The 27,576-nt window shown below is 39.5% G+C and overlaps 1 protein-coding gene across 11 annotated transcripts in view; it reads right to left on the reverse strand.

Moving 5' to 3' along the window:
• The window catches only part of UNC79 (unc-79 homolog, NALCN channel complex subunit), a 108,465-nt gene that overhangs the window by 59,062 nt on the left and 21,827 nt on the right, over positions 1-27,576 (reverse strand). For 10 of the 11 annotated variants that reach the window (XM_050335074.1, XM_050335070.1, XM_050335077.1 and 7 more), the window contains 19 exons: positions 26,389-26,477; positions 25,193-25,233; positions 23,931-23,959; positions 22,655-22,884; positions 22,139-22,310; positions 19,487-19,717; positions 16,232-16,422; positions 15,278-15,401; positions 13,823-13,963; positions 12,310-12,531; positions 11,519-11,746; positions 10,003-10,144; positions 9,523-9,602; positions 9,290-9,438; positions 8,118-8,275; positions 7,589-7,770; positions 6,227-6,428; positions 4,447-4,626; positions 3,380-3,445 (listed from right to left, as the gene is read on the reverse strand). In XM_050335074.1, coding sequence (XP_050191031.1) covers positions 3,380-3,445; positions 4,447-4,626; positions 6,227-6,428; positions 7,589-7,770; positions 8,118-8,275; positions 9,290-9,438; positions 9,523-9,602; positions 10,003-10,144; positions 11,519-11,746; positions 12,310-12,531; positions 13,823-13,963; positions 15,278-15,401; positions 16,232-16,422; positions 19,487-19,717; positions 22,139-22,310; positions 22,655-22,884; positions 23,931-23,959; positions 25,193-25,233; positions 26,389-26,477 — 2,857 coding nt within the window. The remainder of the gene's footprint in view (positions 1-3,379; positions 3,446-4,446; positions 4,627-6,226; positions 6,429-7,588; positions 7,771-8,117; positions 8,276-9,289; positions 9,439-9,522; positions 9,603-10,002; positions 10,145-11,518; positions 11,747-12,309; positions 12,532-13,822; positions 13,964-15,277; positions 15,402-16,231; positions 16,423-19,486; positions 19,718-22,138; positions 22,311-22,654; positions 22,885-23,930; positions 23,960-25,192; positions 25,234-26,388; positions 26,478-27,576) is intronic. The other variant, XM_050335076.1, reaches the window with a different exon arrangement.

A 27,576-nucleotide genomic window follows, 5' to 3' on the forward strand; every position in this document is an offset into this window, starting at 1 on the left:
TCTTTCCACATACTATACGCAGGTTAAAATTTTCCATGACATTGTATCATAAAGGCACAATTTTTAAGGATGACATTAAATCATTTTAATTAGCCCTATTTATTTTCACCTCTATAACATGTTGTAATATTTTCAAGAAAACAAAGAAGGAGATAAGATGAAGTGAGGAAAAGGATCATTGAGCGCTCAATAAATCCTGGTTCTTCAAACAGAACTCAATGAGTAATTAATCTGAAAAGATTAATTCCTTTTACTTTCACTCACTGAACAATATAATTTAGAAGCTCAGTGATAAAATGCTCAATTTTGCCAGTATTTCAGAATACTAACACTAGGTAACAGACATGTCCCAGGACTTTTCCAGGACGAGACCCACAACGATTATCGAGTCCAACTCCTGGCCCTGCTCCCAAGAGTCACACCATGTGCCTGAGAGTATCATCCAAACACTTCTTGAACTCTGTCAGGCTTGGTGCTGTGATAACTTCCCTGGGGAGCCTGTTCCAGTATCCAATCACCTGCTGGGTGATGAATCCCTCTTTCTAATACCCAACCTAAACCTCCCCTGGCAAAACTTCAGTCCATTCCCTCGGGTTCTGTCACTGGTCACCACAGAGATCAGTGCCCACCCCTCCTCCTCCCCTCACGTGGAAGTTGTAATTGCAATGAGGTGTCCCCTCAGTCTCCTCTTCTCCAGGTGGAACAGACCAAGTGACCTCAGCTGCTCCTCATACAGCTTCCCCTCTAGGCTCTTCTTTGGACATTCTCCAATAGCTTAACATCTTTCCTATATTGCAGCGCCCAAAACTGCACACAATATTCAAGGTGAGGCTGCCCCAGTGCAGAGCAGAGTGCAACTTCTATTGACTGGCTGGTGATGCCTTGCCTGATGCTCCCCAGGACATGGTTGTCCCTCCTGGCTGCCAGGGCACTGCTGACTCATATTCAACTTGCCCTCAACCAGGACCCCTGTCTGTTTCTGCAGCACTGTTTTACAGCATCTCATTTCCCAGAAATATTACTACACTTCCTGAAGCATTAAAACCCTCATTTCTGACACTTTACCCTCACAGAAAACTATAGAGCAGGACACAGTGAAAAGAGCTTCACACTGAGTAGTTTGTCACAGCTCTGCCAAGGATCAAGTCTAGGTAATGTCAGTCACCCCATTTTTACTTCTAATGTAGAAACCTGCAACGAATCAGCAATGGAGAACTACTTGTTAAAAACTACAAAAACTCTACAATCCAGTTTAGTCAATAGGTCTTAAGAGTCTGGAAAACCTCTTTTGCTGTCTTGAAGGGGTTTTAAGTTATACCAAGCTTGAACTAAACACTGATTTCATTAACACATGATGCAGGGTATCGTGTACCACATGAGGCTGTTTAGATTCAAGCTAAGAATGCGGAACCAAGAGAGGTGTCTTTACAGTGGCTAAGGCAACTTTTATCCCTCAGAATTTGTGTGCATTTGTGTGTGCCTACATACAAGGTATGTAGATACACACTTATATCCTCCTCACCCCTCATCAAAACCTCCTCACATCACCAAACACACAGCCTGCTTGTTAATATACAGCCACCATTGCTGAATTCAATCTAGACTTATGCCCACAGACTCACCTTTTTATTCATGTGTTCTTTATATCAGACCCCTCTACCTTCAAATTACTCTAAGGTATATCACAATGTAATAGAAAACATCAGATCAAAATTATATCATGCTCCATCATCCCAACTGTGATCCCTGTGCCTATCAATGAAACTCTCTCAGTGACTGCCCAGGATACAGGTAGAGGATACAGGAACAAATACACGATCCTGGTGTTCAATGCAAAAAAATGTACACTGAATTCAGCCTGCATTTGGACTGTGCAAGAATGACAGTTTTAGATCTAGGAAGAACAGACAAGCATGAGGACTGGTTCATTCAACTGATATGTATAAAACAAATGTTCTTCTACAACAGATGTACGGCCTCTGATCAGGAGTCAGTCAGTTCCTTAGCCGAATCAGATATGCTCAGTACTGCCAATGCAGTGTGAAAAACAATGAGTCAAACCTTAAAATAATTTTTTTACAAGAGTTTATTTCTTTTATTTCTTTCAGAAAGAAATAATAAACACTGGGCAGGAGGAAAGAGACAGTCACTTGTCTCCTAGTTCCCAAATCATCTGTGATATTCTGAATCATTAGACTTTTCTTCAGATCAGTAGTTACTAGCTACATGCAACTTTTTTTATATATACATTTTTAGTGCAAATTTCATTTGAACCTTAGGTGATTAGGAGGTTGAAGAGAGCCTGAGCATGGAAAGTGAAGGTTCAAAATACCGGAATACATCTAATAAAATCACAATGGCTAACAAGGCCTACTGTGAGACTGACACTTCTTATATGACAAGTTCCTTTAAGCCCAGTACATACCAGGTGACTGGTGCCATTAAGTGAAGAACAGTCATTCACTGACACATCTATTCATCACACCATTATTTCACTTGTTCCTTCAATGAGTCTGTGACAACTCACCAGTTCTGTAAGGAACTGGTTGACTTGCAGCTCTCACTGGGTTAGCAGTATATACCAAGGCTATATACCACTGATTCAGAAGCTCTGCTATTCCATTTCACAGCTTAGTCAGCACCCATACTGACAAGACATCTTCCTTTCAGCCCCTGAATTGGGTGATTGACCAGCTGATCACCCAATAAGCCGGTATGTTCTGATTCTGAAATTGCATGTGTTGGAAGTATCCAAGTCTTGAAGAGGAAGCATGATTTGAATTTCAGACTTTTTCATTTCCAAATCATCAGTCTACACAGTACTCAAAGCAAGAACTGTCAGTAGTCACAATTACTTAGAGGTTACCTGGACCCTGCTGAGCTACCTGTTCTACAGATGCCTGACAGAAGGGTGACATCTTCACAAAATGTCACTAAGTACAAAATAAAAAACTTAAGATGTCTATAAGCATACAGAAGAGACAAGCATAATTTACAGTACTGACAAGGAAAAGCTGTCTGTAAAACCTGAAGGTCAAAGATCAGGTTCAACACAGGTGACCCACGGGGCCAGTTTATTAAAGATTTACTTGTGGGCAATGAAACACAGGAAGGTGAGGCAGTGCTGGCATAGCTGACTGCCTCTGAATAACCTCCTCCTAACTCCAAAATACTACTTACAACTGGAGGCAGTTTTCACTACAAATGGAGAGCAAAGCTTCAATTCACACTTTTTGGAACCATGCTGAGATGTGATTCACTGTGCCACTTAGACAACTTCCATCTTGTGTAAGTTTATCTCATGATTCAGTAAGAAAGTTAAGAGTTAGAGCCTTCCTTTTCCTGTTCCATCAAAACACACCTCCCTTGTCAAACCCACCTGGTGTTTGCTCTGGTGTTCCTCCAAGTGCTGGTGCAGACTGCTCATGTCTGGTCAAGCTCACAGCTTTAAAAAAAACAAGAGCAACTCTGTTTAATAAGGTAGCACTGACATCTTACACTTGGCATATATTCAGTGCTAGCATATTTACGTTCATTTGCTCATGCGCTGTTGTCAGGCAGTGAGTGTAACCGCTTAGAATATGTCTCTTCTGCACCCTACAGGTTTTGTGCACCATGTTCTGTAACTCTAATGTTCTCCATCATTTAATTTTAGTGGTACAAGAGTTATCACACAGGAGTCCATATGCAGGATCGATAATTGGTCAAGAAGGATTACCTAAGAATCCCAAAATATTCAGGGGCAGAGGGTGTGTTAACTTAATAGTAACTTAATAGTTCACTAGCATCCAAGTTCGAAAGTTTTATCTTCCTTTTATATGGGTAAAAGAGGAATGTGAGAGGTCCAATTTGAATATAAAGAATAATTTGTGTTTGTAAAATTCTCTGAATGAGAGTGGCTGAGCTTTATTTCTGCTTGGAAAGGTATCTGCATGGCACTCCATATAGACCTATGGTTTTCCTGTATCTACATCCTCCTATGGAAGCTAGCAGGAAGGACATGCTGCACTGACATTGTTTTCTTAACAAAAGAATTCTGAATATATCCAAAAATTCATTTGAGACATTCAAAGCTGATGTCTATGTGCATGCACTGATCAATAATTACAAATAATAGATAAATTAGTAACAAATGAATTTTTCTGTAAACACTGTATCTATTTAAGACATAACTACTGTGTATTAGCCACAAATAAAGATCTATATACAAACTAGTCTTGGAGTATTTTATGTCATTTTAAACAAACACAGCATAGATATAATGTCTATGTTCTTTGTCAAACTTACTAACGTGTCATTATCTGAATAATGCCCAAAACAGTCAGAAACCTAAATTTGCTATCCAGCTGGATAAATATTGGCAGCTCCAGTGTGTACCCATAAATAGGATACGATCCTCAGGGAGAAGGTGGAGGTGTGTCACAAAAACATAAATAGATACTCAACGAATTTTGGTGGTTAAGGTTTCTGGAAGGGAGAGCGCTCTCTTTGACTCCGCTGGTCCCTTCACACTGTCCCTCAGGGAGCGCACACTCTTCTGACGGTTACGTGCGAAACGAGCCCTCTTGATCTTCCACATTGCTGCATCACTGAGGTTGGCGACATTTGTCCGGACAGCAGTGATAGCTTTGCAAATGCAATTGACCAAGTTAGGATTCATTCCACAGCATGGTGAGGCCCCAGCGCTGCCAAGTGCCAAATGCAACTGGGCCCCAGGTCCCACTCCAGTCAAGAAAGCTTCCAATGGGCTCAGGGGGTCCACCTGCAAGGTACTCATTTGCATGCTCTCATTCTGAAATCCATAAAACCCCAAATGGCAGAACTACGTTAAAAATTCATGCTGTTACTTCTTTCTTTAGAGATTGGACAAAAACAGGTTCTTTAAAGTAAAACCTGAATTTCAGGTTTAGGGAATATGAGATGCACCCTATTTAAAATGGCAAAGATATCATGAGTATGGATCACATTTAGTGCACACATACACAAATTTGGCCTCTAGTTTTGCCTCTGGTCCTGCCTACACCTACCATCCTGGATTTGAACAAAAAACCTGTGAGTGTTGATTACGCAATTACAGTGGTGTCCACAGCAGAATCACTGCATGTCTTAAAGGGGTCACCAATACTTTTCCAAACTCATGTCTATAGTGCACTGAAACCCCTTGAGTTTAATGATCTGAGTGACTGAAGCCAGTGAGCCCATCCTTTGCACCACTCCTTGAAATGGAAAAGAGAAGGTTAAAAAGAAATCTGAAAATTATCTTTTGCGTAATTTAAATCACTCCCAAATATTCATATTTAAAGATATGACCCTACGCTTGCAGCCAGAGATGCCAGAAAACAGTGTCAAGGTTCCCTCCTCAGGCCACAGCAGCAGTTCCCAGCATTGGGTTAAGCTACTCACATAGGGAGAAGAAAATACATTTGCAGTTCCAGCCCTCTCCTGTGCAGCAGCAACAGCACCTGGGAATTTTCAGGCACTGGGCTCCATGCAAATGTAGGAGGAGGCATTAGGCTGCTGAGGGAGCACATGCTGTTCAAACAGCTGTTCCCACCTCCTCCAAGAAAATCAGATGGAAATAGATCTTCCTTATGGGCCACCACTTGTGTTAGGAAGTTTTCAATTACTCTAAATGCTAAACAATCATGCATGAATTATTTTTCAGTCCCTTCCTAGTGAATGTAAGGAGACATTCTACCTCATCAAGAAACCAAGTATGAACAGGATAAATATTTACATACATTTGTCACTGCAAGAATAGTTAACTGAACACTGGCTCCAGGAGTCCCTGTGCCTCTTGTGTTGTTTTTTGAGGATCTTACAGCTCCTAGGGCTGAGTTCAGACAGACCAGCATAGAACAGGGTCAGACATGCTTTCAGAACTTTGAAAATAGCAAACTTGACTGCAGAAGAACAGCTACAATAGAACAGGTGGGGTAATGCAGGTTGCAGCTGATGATAGAACCAGACTGCATTTCAACCAAGGCTGACAATCACATGCTAGGAAGAGCAAAACATGATGCCCAAAGGTGCAACAGACTATAGCTTAATCCATACTTGGGCAGTCAAAAAATCCTCACTTCGATTTATTTTCTTTTGGTCTGAAAGATTACTTAATTTCAGAGAATTTATACATGTCATACCTAAAAGTCTCTCAGACCCTTGCAGGAAGATTAAATTCCACAACATGATAAAAGGTGATCAGACTGATTTGGATTCTGCTTACTTGTTGGGAAAGGGAATTCTTTGTTGCAGTCCAGATGAAGCTGTGCTTCCAGAGACAGGGTCTCAAAGCGATTCACAAAGAACTCCCAGCTCAAAGCTGGAATATCTGCTTTTAAAAAATGAAGTAGCAAAAGCTTACTAAGAATTGTGGGCCTGTCCTTGACAACTGTGTCAAACTGGAAATCAAGGCAGAGGCAGAGACCCTATAGAGGGAAAAAAAAATAACACAGAATTGAGATATGAAATCTTTTCAGGATTTTTTAAAGCAAAGGGAGGTGAAAGCTCACAACTCCTGTCAATTAGTATAGGATAAAGCTTTAGATCCTTTTCTCTACCAAGTCCTTTAAGCCAGAACTAATGCTATTGATATCAATGGGAAAGTAAGGTAAGTAATAAGATATATGAACATCATATTTAGAATGCAGAATTTGCTAAGATTCTGAGGAATGCAAAAGTGCAGGCAAAGTTCTGTCCTACTGCACATTTGGCACACAATATCAAAGTACTTTGCTTACATACCCCTGTCTGAGAAAACATGGTGAAGTGTATCAGAGGCACTTTGCCTCAAAATTCTTCTGTATTTACTTGCACTAGAATTTTGGCTGTAGTGCAAGATGTAACTTTTATAAGAAAGCCCACACATTAAGTGTGTTATACTGTGTGGTATACTGGTAACAGTCTCGTTGATCTCAAGTTCTCTGGAAACTATTCTGAAACAGTACAAAATGGAATAAAACCAGCAAATATTAGCAACTTCTTATAGGCAGCAACACTGAAGATTTCAAAATACATATTCATTCTATTCTCCAGAGAACTAAAACTGTATTGTGTACTATGAGATTTATTTATCTTGCTTATCTGCTTAGTTTTAATCATAAGAATTCTGACTGACAGGCTCCCTCACATGATAAAACTACATGCCTAGGTAAATTCTGTGAAGATCAAGGCTGTGTTTGGTTTTGCTCAAGTATATTTTCTCACTGTGAGCTCAGCAGGGTGTCATAAGACTTACAAGTGTTTTTTTAATTGAAAAATATCAAATTATTTTAAAGTAATGAAAAATATTTACAGCTTTCTATAACAGCAGTTCAAATGCAATAGTATCCTCTGCAGTCATGAACGTATTTACAATCATACTCGATGACCTTTAAAAGGTCTTTTTCAATGTAAACAATTCCATGATTCTAAGTTGGGGGTATGGCAGTACCATTTCCCTTGGCTATTTTGTGCCTCTGTCAATCACCAAGACCTATAATGCTTGCCTCAAGACGTGTTAGCAGTGACTGTGATGCTGTACATCTGAACGTCAGGTGAAAACCCAGTTTCCTGGTTGAATGTACTTTTTCCCATGTAATGCACCCACCTGTAAAGCTGGTCTCTTTATGGTATCAAGTAATAGCCCAGCTCTTGTAGCTACTGCTGGGTTGACATCTTCCACAGCAGTCAGGAAACAGCAGAATGCATGAGCCAAAGAGTACTTCAGTAGGTGGTTTTTTGTCACAGAGTGAATATCCAAAAATCTGCACAAAACAGCTACTTTCTCCACTGTAGCAGTCACGTACCCAGACAAAGAAAAGAGGTATATTCATTTAGGCAATGGCTTCTTCATGTACTGATGAATATACCTTTCCTAGAAACATGCACAGCTGAGAAAGTAACAACAAAAATAGCTAGCAAGAGTTGTAATTTTGATTTTTATTATCCAAAATGTTTCATGTTTTCCTCTATTTTGTGGCACTGTTGTGCCATAGTTTTGCACCAGACTATTTTCAAAACTCTCCAAAGCAGCAAAAAATCATCCTCTATTATAGGCCTCCTCAGTTACAGCAGAGAAAGTTCTATCTCTCCAGAGAAGTAACAAAGAGAAAACAAAGTACATTTCTCAGGCCTACCTGCTTCAAATCTCATCTTCCAATCTTTGCTGTTGAAATTACTGTTTATGATTGTCCAGAAAATATCAGCTCCATGGGGAAGCGAAAGTGCATGAAGAAGAAGTGGGACTGCCAGGGAAGAAAGCTGAGAGAATTCAGACTTCACAACTCCCCATAAACTGGAAAGACAAAAAAGAGCAAGCCTGCTTATAAAATCACTCCCCTTATATCTTTTCTTCTAAACGTAATGCACTTTTCATGAAAATTTTTGTGAGCCATCCTAGGTATTTATGTGAATTCTACAGAGTGGCCTGCAGGAAAACAGAGCTACTTGCAAATATTCAACTTGAGTCAGTTTCTCTGGAAAATCCAGATTCAAATATTCCTTACTTTGAAACACTTCAGATTTTAAAAGAGGTTGCCTAATTCAAGGCAACTGCCGTGGAACATAAACTGTCCTATGAATTAGGAGTTTCAGCATGACCAGTTTCAGCACATAAGCCACGTGAACTGCCCTGGCACCACAAATAACTTTGATGTTGAGTGTTCATAATTTGCTGGTATTTAGACTCAGGACAGATTCTCTAGTCCACTGAAACCTTACAGCCTCAGGAGATGCTCGATGAAATTGACACAGAGCAGCTGCAAGTGGTGATGAACACACTATTTTAGAAGATTATATGCTGATGTTTATTCAGCTAGTTTTCTGTAAAGTCCCTTTCTCCAAAGAGAATCTTAAAATGCACAGATTTCAATCCAATTCACTGTGATTCTAAATGAAGAAGCTTCCTTTCCCTCATAAAACTAAGGTGCAATACTGTTGTTCTCTCAGCTTTAACGTTAAACTGTGTACCTGTCTCTACATCATCTTTTATTTCATTCTGTAGAGTCAGGGAAGATACCTCAGTCTCAGATAATGCTATTACTGAATATGAGAAACTCTAACTCACTGCAAAACAAATGGTGCATGACAGAGTAGCCATGGTGGACAATACAGGGTACCTTGGTTTCATTTATAATCTCTTAATTAGCCTGTGCAATGAGCTCTTAAATGAGTTTCTTAACCCTTTCACACTTCCCTACCATCCTTGTTAATTTTCCATACTAAACCAGCAAATTCTTTGATGTTAACAACAAACGTATAGCTGGAGAACCAACAAAGTATGAAGACAAAATACACAATAAAAACCTACCTTGAAATCAGCATGTGATCTTGAATATAGGCAAGAAATTGTGGATGGTCCTTTCTTGCTATATACAGGCATTCCCCATGAAGACACAGGATCTTCAGACAATTCAGCATGTTGAAAAGAATGTCTGGTTCTTCAAACCTTGACATTTCCTGTGTAAGCAGATGTATTACGCTCAACATAATTACATCACTTCACCAACAATTCAAACCAAACAAACAAGTAATCAATGTTACCTGCAATATAGTGTATATGAGCTTCAAGGTAACTGGAAGTTGCTGATAACAAAATTTTCTTTCTGTGTCATTTTTTACCGCTGTTAAAAATGTAAGTTACAGACAACGTTAAAATTTTTTTATCTGTGGATTGAAAATAAAACTAAGGAATGTTAAGGTGATGAAAGATATATTAATTCTAGCCACAGAATCTGCAGTCACTAAAGTTAGAATAGCATGCAATTTGGCATGCAATGTTTCTGCTATTTTATGTTCAAAAAGTCAAAATTTCCTTTAACAATTTTCTGAAAGACAGTCATACATGCTACCAACCTAAATACAGCCTTCTTATTAGTATGTTGAAATAATTAAATGCATGATAAAAAAGTGACTGTGCACTGTTGAATTTGAAAGACTGTTTCAGAAACTTGTATTCTATATGAGTAAAGCATTTCTTTTAAAGCCTTACTGAAATACTCAACCTTCTCATCCTCAACCTACCAGCATTTTCTGTGGTCTCTGTGTGATTTCCTGGATTTTCTCCATGTTTTGGTGCTGATTTGTCTTCCTCTTCTCCTTCAGTTCCTATAATAAACTCAGGTCTAGTATACAGAAGACTATCTTCGAGGTTATCTGTGGGCTCCTTTAAGAATATAATAGGTTAAATTAATTTCTTGAAGTTCTCTATATCCTGCTGTTAAAGCTACATTTGGTGTGATAAGCTGAGCTCAAATGAGGCATTGTTTAGTTCCATGTACACTTGTGCATTCAAATCACCTGCTATCTAATATTTTGAATGAGCAAATGCATGTCAACAGAAAGACTATGTTTCAGACATGAATTTAACAGAAACTGCATTTCCATATTGGAGCTGAGGAGGATCCAGTCATGAAGCCAATGCTTCACCAAGTTTGTCATCCTTGCCTGAAAGGAGTAACAGACAGGGGCAAGGCATCTCCTACACTACTGCAGAGTTACAGGCTTAGGGGCAGGACCTACCTCAACTACTTTTACATTGAACAAAGGACTAGGCTGGAGTTACTTCTGCCAGTGGCCAGGACCTCAGGATTAAAGGTTGCCGTTGTGACACTTAGGTTGTAAATTGCAGGGTGGATCCTAGAAATGGTACCATGCCCCAGTACCCAAGACTGAACTACTTGCTAATTTTGAGATGAGAATCTGTACTGACCAGACATGAGAAGATTTTTCTAGCACAAGTTACTGAATACCAGATGCACAATACCTGCTACTAGCATACACATCCAAATGAAATTCTGAGCCTTTTACACTTAAAAGGGCATCACTATGCCCTCCACTGAAAAAAGAAATACTAATAAACATCTGCCATAGCAAACGACCACTCAGAATAAGCAGAATGATGCTGTCTGTTCAACTATCAGTTGGAACAGTTATGTATAATAGACATATAGCTGCAAAACAAATTCATCAAACCACCACCACCACAGGAAATGCTCTGGTTCTTCTGCAAAGCTACAGAGGACTTTAATGATAACTAGTGAATGGAGAGTACAGATTTGTGTCTGAGAAGTTGGATACTCAACCTGAAGTATATTCAGTATTTTGTTCAGCATTTTCAACAGTCAAGCACCAATCAAGGCTTGCTCACTTGACAACTGATTCACTCAAAATCATTAATCATTTCAAAGTACCCACTCTTTGCTTTTAAAAGAAAATAAAAAGCACTAAGTAATAAATTTATTATTTTACATTTATATTTGAGATACAGTACCACAGGAGTAACCTTTCAAAGTGAAACAGCACTTCAGTGTTCATAGGGGAAGAGTTCACAGTGGATGAATATTGTCATCTTCTCTGGGTTCTTTGAATCAATTCAGACTTAAATTTTACAGTTCAATGGCATTTTGCTTTAACCTGCTGAATCCTTCATGCCAAAGGTCAGTGCAGCTTTGCTCCCTCAAGCACAATGGAACGAGAAAAATGAGGAAGAGGAGTTTTAGCACACCAATAACACAGACCCTTTCCCAGCTCTACTTACCACAAGCCTGATTTCTTCCTTTGGAGCAAGCTGTTCCAGTAGCTCAAAACCCAGCTGGTAACACAGAATGCTGGACTGGCACAGACCACATTCAACTGCTTTTTCATCTTTCTGACAGGTGTGAGAACCACCCCAGGGCGCCTGGAACACATTGTTTATGATGGATATTATATCTTTTGAAATGCTGTTCTCTAAGCCCAAAGTGACACCATCATCCTGGAGTTCCATCTGAAAGAAAGTGAAAATGGTAGGGATTTATTATTTATTTAAAAGCCAGAGCCTTTTCCTACATTTCTACTAGTTTTATATTACAGTATCGGAAAGAATTTGAGACAAACTGTAACAATTTCAAATTTTCACCAGTGTTGAGGCCCAAGCTCCAACAGCTAGACTAAACAGACAATTTGCAGCACAGGATCCACTAATTTTACCTGGAGACAGTTATCCAAAACCCTTGCCCTTGAATTCATGATGTACAAATTTAACTATCCAAAAATTATGTATCTAATCTAAGCCTATCAACAAGCATCTGGTTCTAGTCTGCAGAAATCTTCAAGAATATCCTTTCACTATTGTGAGGTTAGTATCTAACCTGAATGTGGAGGGATTTAACTTCACTGAACATGAACCTATAACTCCTATAGAGGTGAAGGGAGATGACAGCTGTATTGGTATTTGAATGCCTTATACTTCATTCCAGAAAGGGAATCAATACAGGATCAAAGGAGAGCCAAAAGTGACTACTGAACTTCAGTGTCCCTTCCATGTGGGTGTTTTTCTTCTGCAAATACCTGCTTCAGTATGAGGTCAAACATCAGAATGAAGCAATTAAGATTCATTTCTTCATCTTCACAGTCAAAATCAATTGTTTTTCCACTAGGGTGTCCAAAGTTCTTGAAAGGGCTGTGAAAAGGACTACGTATTGGACTCCGAAATGGGCTCTGGAAGGGGCTTGGGTAAGGACTCAGCATGTTGTTCTGAACTCTGCGCCCAGGGTCAGAAGCAACGCTTACCTGAAAATATTAAAAAATCAACATGTCCAAATGACTGTTAGATATTTACAATACCAAGAACTATGACAGCCTTACCCTTCTGCAGCTGTTTTGCAAAATATACACATCCCTTAATGCCAATAAATGATAAAATATTTTAGAAATACAGGAACCATATTCTGCACAGATATATATATTCTCTTAAGCTAAGCGGCTGACACTCATTATATTATTCTTACTGAGGAGGAATTTCAGCATCATAAACCAAACAGAAAACTGGTGCAGGCAGTAAAGCAGCCATCAGGTTACAATGATCTGCTCCATGATCTATGGACACTAATTTTAATAGCAGGAGAGTAATAGAGGAGGCTATCTCATGAGAAGGGTGTTAACTAAGGCTGTACTAAGAGTACAGGTAGCTGGAAATGAACAAGATGCAATGGTAATAAGATGTATATGTCTGCACTGATTTATGCCCACACCACAATAGGCCACCTAAAACACCCTGAGAAGCTCTAGGTGTTGTAGGGAGATACACATCTAGATGATGCACAAGGTCTATTTTCAGGCCAGGTATGGTCTGAAAGACCAGAGAGTAAGTTTGCCCATTTTTCTGCTTAGCTTAGAAGTGATCCTGGGCTAGGTGTGGGAGAGCTCTCTGCGGAGCTACATCAGAAGACAGGCAGACCACATGCAAGGCATCATCAACTGCCTAGATGCTGTAGCTCCTTAAATCTAAAGAATCTGATCTTCCAAAGCAATCTTGTTCCTGATGTCCTTGAAGCACTTCATCCAAACTACTGGGAAGTCAGCCAACATCAGACCAAGTATGTGTAATGCCTACAGATTTTTATGTGTTTTCCTCCAGACCAAAAGTCTTTGACAGACAACTTCAGATCAAATTTTGCATCTCTTGGGTGTGGAAAAAAAATTCAGGGAAACAGAAATAAATTCTGTTCTGTCACCCTTCCAAAACATACCTGGGCCCCCCAAATTCATACTGGAATACACAATGTTATTCTGGGTGACCAGTTGTCCATAACAACTTACCATTGACAGTTATTAAATAGAAGGTGCAAAGAACAAAAAAGATTGGAAAAGATACCAAGTTTCTACTTTTACCATCTTTACACTGATCATGTGATAGAGTGATGCTAAGTGAAGTCATGTCAATTTTCTTCCAGTTTCAAAATTTATAGTGTTTCCAATCAAATGCTGCCATATTGAAAGATGGCTTTTTAATGCTTCATATGCATTCTATTAGGAAGGCTATTCTAAGCAAAAAAAAAAAAGCAGGATAAGTAACAGTTACCCTCCGAGCTGCAAGATTTCCTGTCAGTTCACTGACTCTCGATTTTCTTTGATTTGCTAACTCTTTTACAGAATTAACTCCATCAGAAAACATGCTGATTAGTAACTGAAGAGGTACAACAATGTCCAGTTCAGACAACACCTGAGGAAAGACAATAAATAAAAAGTAAGTTTCAAGTTTAATCACAGACACCAGCTACATTATAAGCATCTTTATAATACAATCCTCAGCTCAGAAAATTCCATGCATTTAATTTTGGTATTCAATGAGGTGAGGTGCAAGCTTAGATTTCTGTTAGAATCAAGGCAAAGGAAAACTGGCAAAAAATAGGGTATTTTCAAAATATTTGTTGGCATCCACTTGGTGTACCTTGAGATCAGTTTTATGAACACAAAGATGTGAGGTTACTCCACGAAAATATTTCTGTAAAGCAGAAGATTACCAATACTTGAATGAATAACTACTTCCTCTATTTATTATTACTTAAAACTGAATTAATGTATTTATTCTAAGAATCCAGTCAAAATGGTAGCCTATAGGTGTCAACATAGTAGCAGGATGTTTTTTTGCAAATCACTGAGAATATTCACAATCTATTTTGTAACCAATACTCAGAAAAATATGAGCTCATTTGTACTTGTCATTAAGTGTTATTAAGTCAAGACAAATCCAAAAATATCATGCTTTAATTGAAAACCCTGTATACCTGAAAATTGCTACAGTCATTGGGTAAATTGGTCTTTGCAGAGGCTCAATTAAAATAAGCCTCAGCAGAAAAGAAGTGATAATGAAAGGTACAGGTATTATTCCAAGGTGCTGTGGAAAATTTTACACCCCTTTTGAATTTCACTGCCTTCAGCTGACATGATTATCCCTGTAGTTTTAGAATATGAACACTGGGTGAATGCCAGCTTTGTGGGCAAATATAACTCAAAAGGGCCAGAGCAGCAGAAATCTTAATGGGTATGGAGCTAGTCTCATTCAGGTCTTCATATGCAGGAACAACTACAGCTGTTTCTGGAGTCTGGAATTAATTTTGGAATCTACAGAACAAATTCTGCCGCCAAAAAGTCAACCAGCTCAATGACCCTGAAGACACAACTGACATTCAAAGGTAAAAGAAATTCCCAGCCTTCCATTTTATTACAGAATCACATAATCATTTAGGTTGGAAAAGATCTCCAAGATCATCAAATCCAACCTTTGATTGATCAGCACCATGTCAACTAGATCACCACCTTGTCAACTAGATTATTGCTCATGATGGATTAGTAACAAAGCTTCTCAGGGTCCGTCTACCAACCATCCTTACACAGGAGCTGAGTAAAGGCCAGAAGGATTGCATGAATTTTGGAAAAGTGGCTAAGTGGCTTCTTTTTATTTTACTCTCCTTTTTCTTTTCTTTTTCAAAAATAAAAGCTCTACCAGCTTGACTCGTCAAGAAAGGACACTTACATGCAGCCAGAGTAATGCTTGCTCTTGCACAGAGGATGGATACCCTGTGAATCGACAGCTAATAAAGCCAAACATCTCCTCCATGGAGAAAGGGAGAGGACAAAGTTCAGTGTCAAACATTTTGCTGAAAAGTAGAATAAAAACATAGCATCACTGAGTTACCATGGCACACACTGTATGAAATATAACAGAAAACTGGTAGAAAGCTAATCTTCCTTGCATTTTCACCCTCCACAGGGTTGCTAGATTGCTGATACCACCTGTCCTGAGCGTAAGTTCATTTCTGAATTTGGTGATGCACCTGAAGAGTTTACATCACATCTCATATGCCTAGTTGCATTTGACAGCAGTATCTTTTCCAACATCCAATGTGAAAATTGGAAAATTTCTCATCTCACCAGTAGTCCACTATTCCATGATTGCACTAGAAAAAATTTAGAGCAATACCTAGAGATATGAACTTACAGTCAGTTTCAGAGCCTTTTCATCAATTAAAAGGCAATGTGAAGTTTTTCTGTCAAAGGCATGAAATTATGACTCAGCCACCATTCTTATTCTGTTGTTTTCTTAGCTCAATAGAGGACAATATTAGCTAAATAAATATATCACTGACAGCTCTACTAATCTCCATCATTTCTCATCAACTTGACAGAAGGAGAAAGATGCTCCTTCCAACATGTTGTGGGAAGCCACTAAAAATGTGACTTGCTCACAACAAAGAAACACCATATAGTTGGCTCTTGATACAGATTTGAGGATATCAAGAGCAAAAAAGACTTTCCCAAAGTTTAAGTGCTTTAGTCTAAATACAAGTCATAAAACAAATCAGAAGCATTCACTCACTGTCTGTTGCACACAGAGGCATTTTTATTCGTTGTCACCATCTTATCATGCTACAACCCTCAAGAATCAACATACGCAACAACAGAATGATTCCAACTTATGTCTGCATACCTCAGCACTTCCCGAAACTCTTTCAGTTGACTGTCAGGCACTTCTGTCCTTATAGCTTCCAACCATTCTGGCATGATACATTCCCACACCGACTGGTTTATCACATTATATGGAATCAAGCAAAGGATTCGATTTAGCCCTTCTTTTAACTGTGTTACAGCACTACACGATTTGTCCCAGTATCCACCAACCTGTGGGTATTTCCAAGAATTACACTGATGAACAACATTTCTAGTCCCCGTAACTTGCTCAGCATCATAAATTTGCTCAGTGTGTTGCAGCCAGGAAACTGTAGGGGGTGATCACTAGTACTTTCAAGGCAGAATTTAGAATTCAGCCATGGGGGTTTTTCCTCTCCCATTTGACTCACAGTACACAAAACTACTGTCAAAGTCTTAGAAGTTCACTCACTTCCAGGCCATTATATTACCATTTACAGTGTATTACTGTTTGCAGTTCTCAAAAACGGACAGATTTATTTGGTTAAACTTGCACCATAAAGCATTTGCTCTCAGCAAATTGTTACAGTGCTGGATCTTTATTTTGAAAAATTTGGTCTGTACCAGGTATTCTTTCATAGGTGTTTGTTTAGGGTTTTATTGAGGAAAGGTTCTAAGTGATGTAAGCCAAAAAGTATACTCTAAGCACGTAAGTAACTGGCATGCAGAGATTAATTATTCTAACTGACCTCAGCTCACATTGTGCCGTTCCTGACTAATGGCTCTAGAGATGCCTGCTGTTCTGGCAGAAACTACTGGTGATCTCAGCCAACAAACTACTATTTCTTCTTCATCACAGCTAATTTCACGGCTATTTGTCTACATGTTCTAGTGAAGACTTGCAAATCTGGCAAGTTTTCAGTCTAAAGTATTGCAGTGGGGGTAACAAAATTCAAAAGAGGCTGGATCCAAGAAAAAAAATCCAGAAGAGATTGCAGAATGAGGTACAGTCCTTCCTCTACCCCCTAGCCTCAAAGCTCTGATTTTATTTATAGTTTCTAACAGTCAAAGTATCCATCCACCTCTCAAATTCCCTCAGCTGCCCTCCAATCCTTCCACAGCCCGATATATCTTCAGAGCAATGGTTCACAGTAAGACACATACACATGCTGGTCTGCATACATATGCTAGCCTGTCTACAGCAAATCCCACTCATTAGGTCATGAAAAATGCCCAGGTGTTCATGCCTGATGATGTAATACATCAAGTCTTAATGGCCCTTTCTAGTGTAGCCTTAATTTTAGGAAACAAAACTTAATTTTGGGAAACAAACTCAACGTGTCTTCTGGACATTTTACATGAGAGGGTCACAAAATTAATGTCTTGGAAAAGCATGGTTAAGTGGTGATTTCTGCTTCATAATTAATCCTAGTTATGGAGCAGATCATCGTAAGTGCAATCACACAACACCTTCAAGATGGACAAGGGATCAGACCCAGCCAGCATGCATTTAGGAAGGGTAGGTCCTCTCTGATCAACCTGATCTCCTTTTATGATCAGGTGACCTGCCTGGTGGATGAGGGGAAGGCTGTGGATGTGGTCTATCTGGACTTCAGCAAAGCTTTGGACACTGTCTCCCATAATATACTCCTGGAACAAGCTGGCAGCTCATGGCTTGGACAGGGGCACTCTGTGCTGGGTTAGGAACTGGCTGGAGGGCCGGGCACAGAGAGTGCTGGTGAACGGGGCTGCATCCAGCTGGCAGCTGGTCACCAGTGGTGTTCCCCAGGGATCAGTGCTGGGCCCAGTTCTGTTTAATAACTTTACTGATTATCTGGATGAGGGGGTTGAGTGTACCATCAGCAAATTTGCAGATGACACCAAGTTGGGGAGGAGCGTTGATCTGCTGGAAGGCAGGAGGGCTCTGCAGAAGGACCTGGACAAGCTGAAGAGATGGTCTGATTCCAATGGGATGAGGTTCAACAAGGCCAAGTGCCGGGTCCTGCACTTTGGCCACAACAACCCCTGCAGCACTACAGGCTGGGACAGAGTGGCTGGAGAGCAGCCAGGCAGAAAGGGACCTGGGAGTTTGGATTGACAGGAAGCTGAACATGAGCCAGCAGTGTGCCCAGGTGGCCAAGAAGGCCAATGGCATCCTGGCCTGTATCAGGAACAGTGTGGCCAGCAGGAGCAGGGAAGTGATCCTTCCCCTGTACTCAGCGCTGGTGAGGCCACACCTTGAGTATTGTGTTCAGTTCTGGACCCCTCAGTTCAGGAAAGACATTGAAGTGCTGGAGCAGGTCCAGAGAAGAGCAACGAGGCTGGTGAAGGGACTTGAGTACAAGTCCTATGAGGAGAGGCTGAGTGAGATGGGGTTGTTTAATTTGCAGAAGAGGAGCCTCAGGGGAGCCTCACTCTCTACAACTACCTGAAAGGAGGTTGTAGCCAGGTGGGCGTTGGTCTCTTCTCCCAGGCAATCAGCACCAGGACAAGAGGGCATGATCTTAAGCTCTGTCAGGGGAGGTTTAGGTTGGACATTATGAAGAAATTTTTTACAGAGAGAGTAATGAGACATTGGAATGGGCTGCCCAGGGAGGTGGTGGATTCACTGTCCCTGGAGGTTTCTAAGATGAGACTGGATATGGCACTGAGTGCCATGGTCTGGTAACCACGGCAGCGTTGGATCAGGGGTTGGACTTGATGATCTGGAAGGTCTTTTCCAACCCGGTTGCTTCAATGATTCTATGACATAAAGAATGACACTTTTTCTGGAAGAGATTCTACCAATGGTTGCACTCTTTCTCTTCACCAGCAACAAGGCAAACCACGTCAGACTGGTCTTCTACTCAGTCACTTAAATCAGGTTTCTGAAGCTACAGGGCATCAGTATGCCCAGATTTCCCTTTGGTTACAACTGTGTGATTTCACAAACCCAAATTCACAGTTTCAGAGATTAGATGTGCAAAGAAAAGAGAAACATTATGAAAGGACAGGCTTTTATCTGGAAGTAGGTAAATGATACCTTTTACTAAAGAAAAGTTTGGGTACTTCAGCAGCAGAATGAAAACATGCAGCTATCAAAACCATACAGTATTTTTCAATACTTATAATATTCTTCCAACCTATCTTCGCATTAGTGTAAATAATGCCCACTTTCTAATATAGTAAAACTAAGAGGATGAAGAGGAAAAAATTTCTGAACTCCGCTGCTCATTGGGATTTCTTTCCCTTGACAGACTAAGAAAGAAAAGGTCTTTTTAATTAAGACCTTAAATTCTGGGGCAAATAAAGGAACCTACAGATAAATCATTCTTACCCTGGCAAACTCCATTGGTTTAGGAAGGAGGCACATAACCATGACATCAAACCGGACATCACAAACAGTCTTCAACCACTTAGTAACAAACTGGGGTTTGAGCTTTTCAACCAGGCTGCCAACTTCATCATCCATCATGTAAGCTGTAGAGTGAAACCATTGGAATACCATGCTAACCAGCCTTGCTAAACTCTCCGTGGGTGTATTCTCACTGGGAGTGCAAAGGCTCACCTGGAAGAGAGAAACACAAATCAACTTTCATTTCTAGAATTAAAAGTGGCAAATAATTAGCTATTGTATTTTGCATATTCTCAGATTTACAACGATATATCTAGAAGACAAATAAGATGATCAATTTTAATTGATCAGACAGGATTGATCAATTGACAAAACATTTCCAAACTAGAAAATAAAAAAAAGCCAAGCACTGAATTCTTTTAATTTACTTTCAACACTGAAAAAATTCAATATAGAATGCTTTGAAAAACTGAAACATTTTGGTCTGAACTTTAAAATTACTTTTCACTTCAGAAGGTAATGTAATGCCTGGTAAAATATATGATATACATACGCACATATATATAAAATAGATATAGATAAAATAGTACAAGATAAAAAGGCAAATCAAGAACTTCAAAAATTCTGAAAAAAGATGCCTACTTCATATAGTAAGTGATCTTTACTTTGCAAAAATATTCCGCTTTTGATTTTTTGTCCCCATTTCAGGTGATGACTTTTACTAAAGAAAAGATGAGTCCTCAGAAATCCCCACATAATAAGTAACATAATTCTCCCCTGCTCCAAAGTCTTTCTAAAATGGTATCTGGACTATAAAACTGTCCCAAATCTGAGACCAAGTCTCCACCCCAGTTCACACACCAGCACACTGCTAAGCCCTTAATTATCTGCTGTTTGAGCTTTTGGTATCTTCTGAGGACAAGAGACAAAGTTTCAAGTCAGGTTGCTGCACTGAATGCAAACAGTGGAAAATAACAGATGACAGGAGATTTTAGAAGCTCCTTTAACCACCTATCAGATACCTGTTGCCATTTGCCACTTCCTAGTGAAAACTGTACTTGTTGCCACCTCCTATTGAAAACTGTACGCTCATCACTTGGCAACCTGAAACCGGTCACTGTTGCTTTGCAGGAAGTGAACAACGGAGAAAGATTGCTGTCATATCTGGGGAAAAAGATGACAGCACTGCTTCCCAAAGAAGACCAGAATCCACCTTACAAATGTTTTTCCTCCATAGTTTTTCTTGGGATGAGGCAGCAATCAACACCCCTGACAATTCAAAGTACAGTCTTCATTGTTCTTCTTCATTGCAGCTTGAAGTTAAGGTATTTGCTTCCTTGTGCTTGTCTCAGTTGAGTGTTAACTCAAAGACAGTATCAGTTGGCCTCCTTTTTAATATGAACTTTTGAGCCCTGTCCAGTTTCTAAATGAAAGGTATTCATTTTATGAAAGAAAACAGCAACCTATGATTTCTCACAACCTGTGTGGTGGTCTCTACCAATACTCACTACAGAGAGATCAAGAGAATGGAGAGATCAAGAATAGAATGGAGTCAGCGAGCTCTTCCTCCCTACCACAGAAAGGTATGTGCTGAATGTCCAGGATGAGGCACGTATAGTGTAACAAAACTTTTTTGCTCTCACTTCAGTTCTGCTTCTGGAAATGTAGGCCTTCAGTCTTCATAAAGCATCATTTGAAATTAAATAGATGGATATAGCAAAATTTAAAAAAAAGTTTAAAATAACAGAAGGCTTTAACTCTAAAACAGTATTAAACAACAAAACCCAAAACATAACATCAGAATATAAACTTTATTCATACAGTTCCTTGAAACTGCGCAGCAGCTTTGTTGGAACTACGGAATTTCACACCTACCACCTGGCCATCCAGATGAGCGTCCTGCTTTTCCCCCACTTGTCACTGGATGACTGAGGAGAGAGCCTGAGAGCTCAAAGGGAATTGGAAACAGCCTGAGAGAGAGAATTCTCCTTAAGAGGAATTGCAGAATGCAATTTCTGAGGATCTATCAGTCTGCAGCCTGGCCTGCTCATGAACTGGTCAGCAGCAGTCCTGCCATTTTGGAATAATCTCTGCTAACTACTGTGAGGGGTAGAACCAGCATGGCTTCATTCTGTCAACCCACACCACGTAAATCAGCTGGAGTACACTGACTGATCCAGACAGACCAAGCAAAATGCAGGAAGGAAGAGAAGCCCATAAGACTCCTCCAGCCTCTCAAAGGTAAGAGAGAAAGATGTGCTTCCAGAGAACGATGCTGAAAGCTGGAAGGTGAAAAATAGATTTTTAGGGGATTGTCTTTTGAAGTCAAAATAATGACACTCAGCAAGGAGCACTTGTGAGCAGAGGCTGATGGCACATAGAAAGTCAATTAAAAAACTGAGACTGAATAATTCTGTTATACACTCTACATAGTAGTCAGAGGCAGTCACAAGCTCCACCCAAACTAGTCATGAAATCGCCAAGTTCGACAGCTTCAAAGAACAACTTTTTGCTTACAAATCAGAAAAGTTTCCAACTAAGCAAAGGAGTAGGGAAAAATAATAAGATAAAATCAAGGCTTCAGAAAGTAGAGTGAACCAAGTAGAGTGAGAGAAGAAAGCATGAATTTCTCACCAAGAACCATATTCCAAACTGGCTCAGGAGGCGTTGGTCATGCTTGTCATCATCCTTATTATCAAAGTCTGTGTTGTCCAGGGAGTGATGGGAAGAGGAGAGGCCCATCTGTCTCCTGCGATTGAGTTCATGTTCCCTCTGCTCAGCATGAAACTCTGCTTCCTTCAGCAAGCTATAAAACAAGCTTGTGGTCAGTGAATGCAGCTTTCCTGCACGGGATACAGGTATCTAATCAAGAATAACTAGAGGTTAAGGCATTAGATGTCATCATTTTCCTGAGAACAGTAATAAAATAACATCAAATTCTAGGATTCAAGTCTGACTTCCTGGTCAGGACAACACTCACAGCTGATCCGTTCTCTGATAAAGCAGCAGGAGTTCAGCAGGAGTTCAGCGTCCCTGCTCTGAACTTACCCTGGTGAATCTAAAATCCACTTGCACAAGACCCGCAGGTAATATTTACAGGAAAGCCTGATCCTGCTTTACATACTGATGCCTCATAAGCTGCGATATTACCTGATCACAGCTTCCACAGTACACACGAGTTCCTCTGCCCCACACTCCCGGGTGTTGATGGGAGGGGGTGAGGTCTGATAAAGGTGGGTTTCTGCAGCTGCCCCAACTTCGCTGCTGTGGTGATTTGAGTGGCACCTCTTGCAGTAGCGCACCGGCCTGTTGCCGTGGCGGCCACAGCAGCCCGCTGAGAAGCACGTCACAACAGCTCTTCTGACGTGTGAACTACAGTTCTGAAAAATAGAAAAGATTTTATCAGGCCACAAGTGTCAGGAAATGGAATGAAAACAGGGATGAGAACTTGGGAACTGGCTCAAGTGTTGATAATTTCTAAAATCACTATATATAAGCACAACTGTGTGCAAACTCCTAAAGTCAAGTATCACTGACCTTCCAGAAGGATAAACTCAGGATTAAGTGCTGAGCCTGAACTTAAATGTCATGGTTGCTCTTCCTTTGGAGCAGACCAAACTGACATTTAAGTCATCAGCCTCAACCTTCTGGCTTGGAGCAATCTCTAAAATTTGCAGTCATTCTCTTAACATCTGCTTATGTTTCAGAATGTCTTTTTAAATTACAGGTAGCAACAGGCAGATCCTTAGGACTGTAAAGAAATGGTGCCACCATGACGCAGTTTATGCTATGTAAGGATCTGCCTTATCATAGGTAACTGACCAAGGCTCTGAAGTAGGTGCTACCCTTACTTTTGCCACCTGGTAATCCAGCCCAACACAAAAGCTTTCTTTACCATACAAGAACCAGAATATATTATGCACTGTGTTCCTTGCTATTAAAGTGTTATTAAAACACATTAGATGGTATGTATTGCAAGCAGATTCTTTTTGTCAGCAATCTTTATAGAGCCAAGCATTGAAAATTTTTTAAAATATACATTGTACAGTATGATTTTTGTCCAATTAAGGATTAATCCAAGACTTCGAGGAGATAAGAAGATATATATAAACACTTGGATTTAAAGTTCACCTCTTCCTCTATCCTCTTCATAGGCAGAGTTACAGAATACAAAATGAGCTCAACTGCAGAATTAAATTGCTTTACTAATTGACACTTCAACTAAAATCCACAACTCAAATCAAACATTGTCAGTTTTAACAAAAAGAAACCTTGCTGCTGAATCATCCTCATCCACCAACAAATGCATTCATGGATAAATTGTGAAATTTTGGAATGATACAAAGAAGAGCACACTACATAGTAATGGAATGACACTACACACAACATCAAATCATGCCCCATCACACAAATGGCTGAATCTTACCTTCTTCTGACATATAGCAGAAATTTCAGCTGTAAGGGGAAGGCATACAAAACATGAACACAAAATGACGATCTTTCTGTTTTATTATGGCAGCCATGGGAAAACGGACTTCCTGCAAGGAAATCTCTGAGGCTAAACTTGGGTTTCCAGATACTATTGAAACCTCTAAGCCTGTCGGACAGCATAAGGTAGGACACTATACTTAGGCCTATGGCTACATTCTACATTGAAATGCAGTAATAGCTTTGGTGCATTAAGTGTAGTGTGCTCTGCTACCCATCCACCTTCTGCCTACGCTTCCGCCTCTTGGACAGACTTGTAAAAGTACACCTCGTAGGCACACTACTGTGGCACGCTGTAGGAAACACAGCTTAGATGTGCCTACACTGCTTGTGAAAGTTCATGGGATAAAAGAGTAGTGAATATGGATGAAGCAGCCACTATGTCTGTGGCCTATAATTTCATGTGAAATGTTTGCAGATTGAGCCTTTAAGCAGTAGCTATTCCATCTGTTGTCCTGGTAACGTATGATTCAGTAAATATAAGTGGCTGATTAAAAGGAAGTACTTACCCTAAGTAAGTAAAACATTATTAATCTGGGTAACATTTCAACTAAAAACAGACAGCAAAAAAATTTCAACTGCTTATGAATTTTCAGTTTGCAAACTAAAGAGAGAGGCAGTGTCTTCCTTGTGTCCCTGAAAGGGTTATTTTAGATAACATGCTGATTAGTCTGTCATCAAGCTTTGTCTGCATTCTAGTAGATAATAAAATATCAGGTTCCCTCACTGGCAAAAGGACAATGATTGGATCAATGACTGGATCATTGAAAAATACTTTATGTTTTTTTCTGATATCCTTTGCAGACTGATATTAGAGATTTTCAGAAGCTTTAAGAGCTTTCGAATCCGACTCAGGTTACTGGAAGAACCAGTCCCTCCTTCTGGACACTCGTGTGGGACACAAATATTTTTTAAAAACTTGGCCCAAATTGTGAATACTTCAAGATTTCAAAATTGTCAGTTGTCTTTGTTTCCTCACACATAAAGAGTTGTATCTATTTTCAGATAGAGGATTAGACAATTTTTCATAGTACTTCAAGGTCATTCAGCAGCATTAAGTACAAGCTACTTTAAAATTCTAAAAAAAGCCCCCTTTTGAACAGAATGCAGCATTTCAAGTAATACAGAATGCAGAAATAGCAGAAGCATAGGTTTGTACAATTATGATTAGTTTGTACCTACCCTTAAAATACCTCTTACCTTGTGGCAGAAGAACATCAATCAGCCATTCACTGTGATCCCTATAAAAATGATATATAATTAGAGTTCCATTTTCTGTTTATATATGCATTTATTTTTTGCACAGAGGAAATTAAGATAAAACATTGTGGTAGCACTTGACATTATTCCGAAACTACTTTTTTCAAATGTAGTTTTACAAATTGCAGGCTGCTTACTAATCTCTTTGTTGTGCCGGTCTTATTAAATTACCAGTTTGCTGATGTTGGTCACCATGTTCAAGGCTTTCCAAAATTACTTTTGAGGCATAAATTTATCAAATTAAAATAGTGTGTGCTCTTAAAGTCTGACAGCTAAGAAATGATAGTGAAGAATAACAGACAAACATAGAAAAAAACCAAAGTACCATTTTCTGTGAATGTCTGTAGAAGCTGTGCTTCTACAGAATTCAATTACTTTTTCCAGCAGCTTTAAATCAATGATGACTTAAAACCTAAGGTGAGATGTAATTGCTTTTCCCACAGCTGGTGTGATATAAAGTTGTCTTAAACTGGGGAGAAAAACAACCATGTAGGTTCTGAACTACCTGTAATCTTGCCCATTTCAACTAATGATTGGCACTCCCTATAAGTATTAGTAGATTTTGTAAACTAATGCAAACCATATCAGCAATTTAAAGGAAAAATAAAATCAAAACCAAGACCCAAGTGAGGTTAATTCATCTCAGGCTATATTCCTTTCAAGAGTACTGGCCAATCCTGGATCAATGTCTTTGATCTCTGCTGCTTCACAACGTACCTTAGAGAATAACCTGAAATACATGCGACAGAAAAGTAATAAAGTCTCTGTGAAAGAGCTTTCACTGTAACGTTTTGCTTTTAATGCTTAACTAATGGATGAGGACAAAAGACATCTTATAAGCAAAAGCTTGTACAATAATGAGGTTCCTCTGTTATAGTCAATGCATCCCACAGTATTTATTCATTCAGAGATCTCAGCTTCAAAACTCACTTCTGTTTAAGCTAGGTGCAAACGCTGATCATATGAGATCAATTTCTGCAATTATTCATATCGAGTTGGCAGCATGCTCTATATATTTCATCAGGTTTATCTATATAAATTATATGCTAATCATACTAAAATTATGCAAAACTCCAGAGTTCTGAACTCCGGAGTCTGACAATAGGTGATCACTTTCCAGCTCTCAGCTTACCTACCCTGCAATTCTCTGGCTGCATTCTTCACAAAGATATAGGGGAGGTGGCTTATCACCCAAAGCCACAGACAAGGATGGGTCAATGCACATCTGAAAAACAGAGAAGGGAAAGAATTAACACACCTGTTCACTGAAACTCACTGAAAAAGTTCAACACGTTAATGCTAGGACATACAATATAACACAGCTTCGATATATGTTGAGAGCAACATTCTAAAAGACGGTAACTCAGGATATGGCACACAAAATCCCAAGTTATTTCTAACACAGAAATGGATGAGAGCCTATAAGAAATAATACATCCTTCAGTATCAGTCTGATACTTCATTATCACTGTCTGAAAGACAGGTATGTTGTGTTATATATTCACGTTGCATATTTGCTATAGACTTCTAATTTATTTTTTTCCACCCAAAGACATAGTCACAGGATCCATTGTTTAGGACAAGGTAATGTAAAAGTCTAGATTTTTCTCTCTCAGTAACGCCTCTTCCAGCAAAATCTAATTTTCAGTCATCACAGTTGTTAATACACAGCACAACTGCAGTGACAGAACAAAGACTCACAGTTCCCTTGGCAACACAGGTCCAGACTTTGTCCTGCATTAGCTTTTATCCTTTCACATTAGTCAGTTACAGAAAACAGTTACAGTTAATAGCCAGTTACATACACATTTGTCAGTGTTCTGTACTACTAAGGAAACATTGAACAACAGTATGCATACACAATATCTTAACCACTTTAATAAAAATGCTTCTTAATTAAAATGTTTCTTAATTGAAGCACAAGACCTTATTTATAAAGACAAATGCCTCCTTGAATGTTTCTCATTTTTTTTAACCAAATTTACATTCATCTCTACAAGACAAAACAGGCTGCACTTTTCAGAGTGATGACTGATCAAGACTGGTTCTGTCAAAATGAAGATAAGAGATTGTTCAAAAATATTCAAGTATTTCATCTGCAAAGCTTGGAACTGTACTTTTTTGACATCTTGCTTTATTGAGTTGTTAGTCTGAATCTAGTGATTGCTTCAACACCTTTCAGCATTTTTCCTATGAAAGAGGGATCATTGAGAATGATTGGAATACGCAGGAAGGTGGTCGGTTGCTTGCAGGACTTTTGAGACAGGTAGCATCATTATGCCCTGTCAGTATCAGAACCTGTGGAAAAGGCTCACTGAAGAACT

This window comes from Myiozetetes cayanensis, unplaced genomic scaffold, assembly GCF_022539395.1.
Source record: "Myiozetetes cayanensis isolate MyiCay16 unplaced genomic scaffold, myiCay2020 scf6-25, whole genome shotgun sequence".
In the NCBI taxonomy this organism is placed as follows: Eukaryota; Metazoa; Chordata; class Aves; order Passeriformes; family Tyrannidae; genus Myiozetetes; species Myiozetetes cayanensis.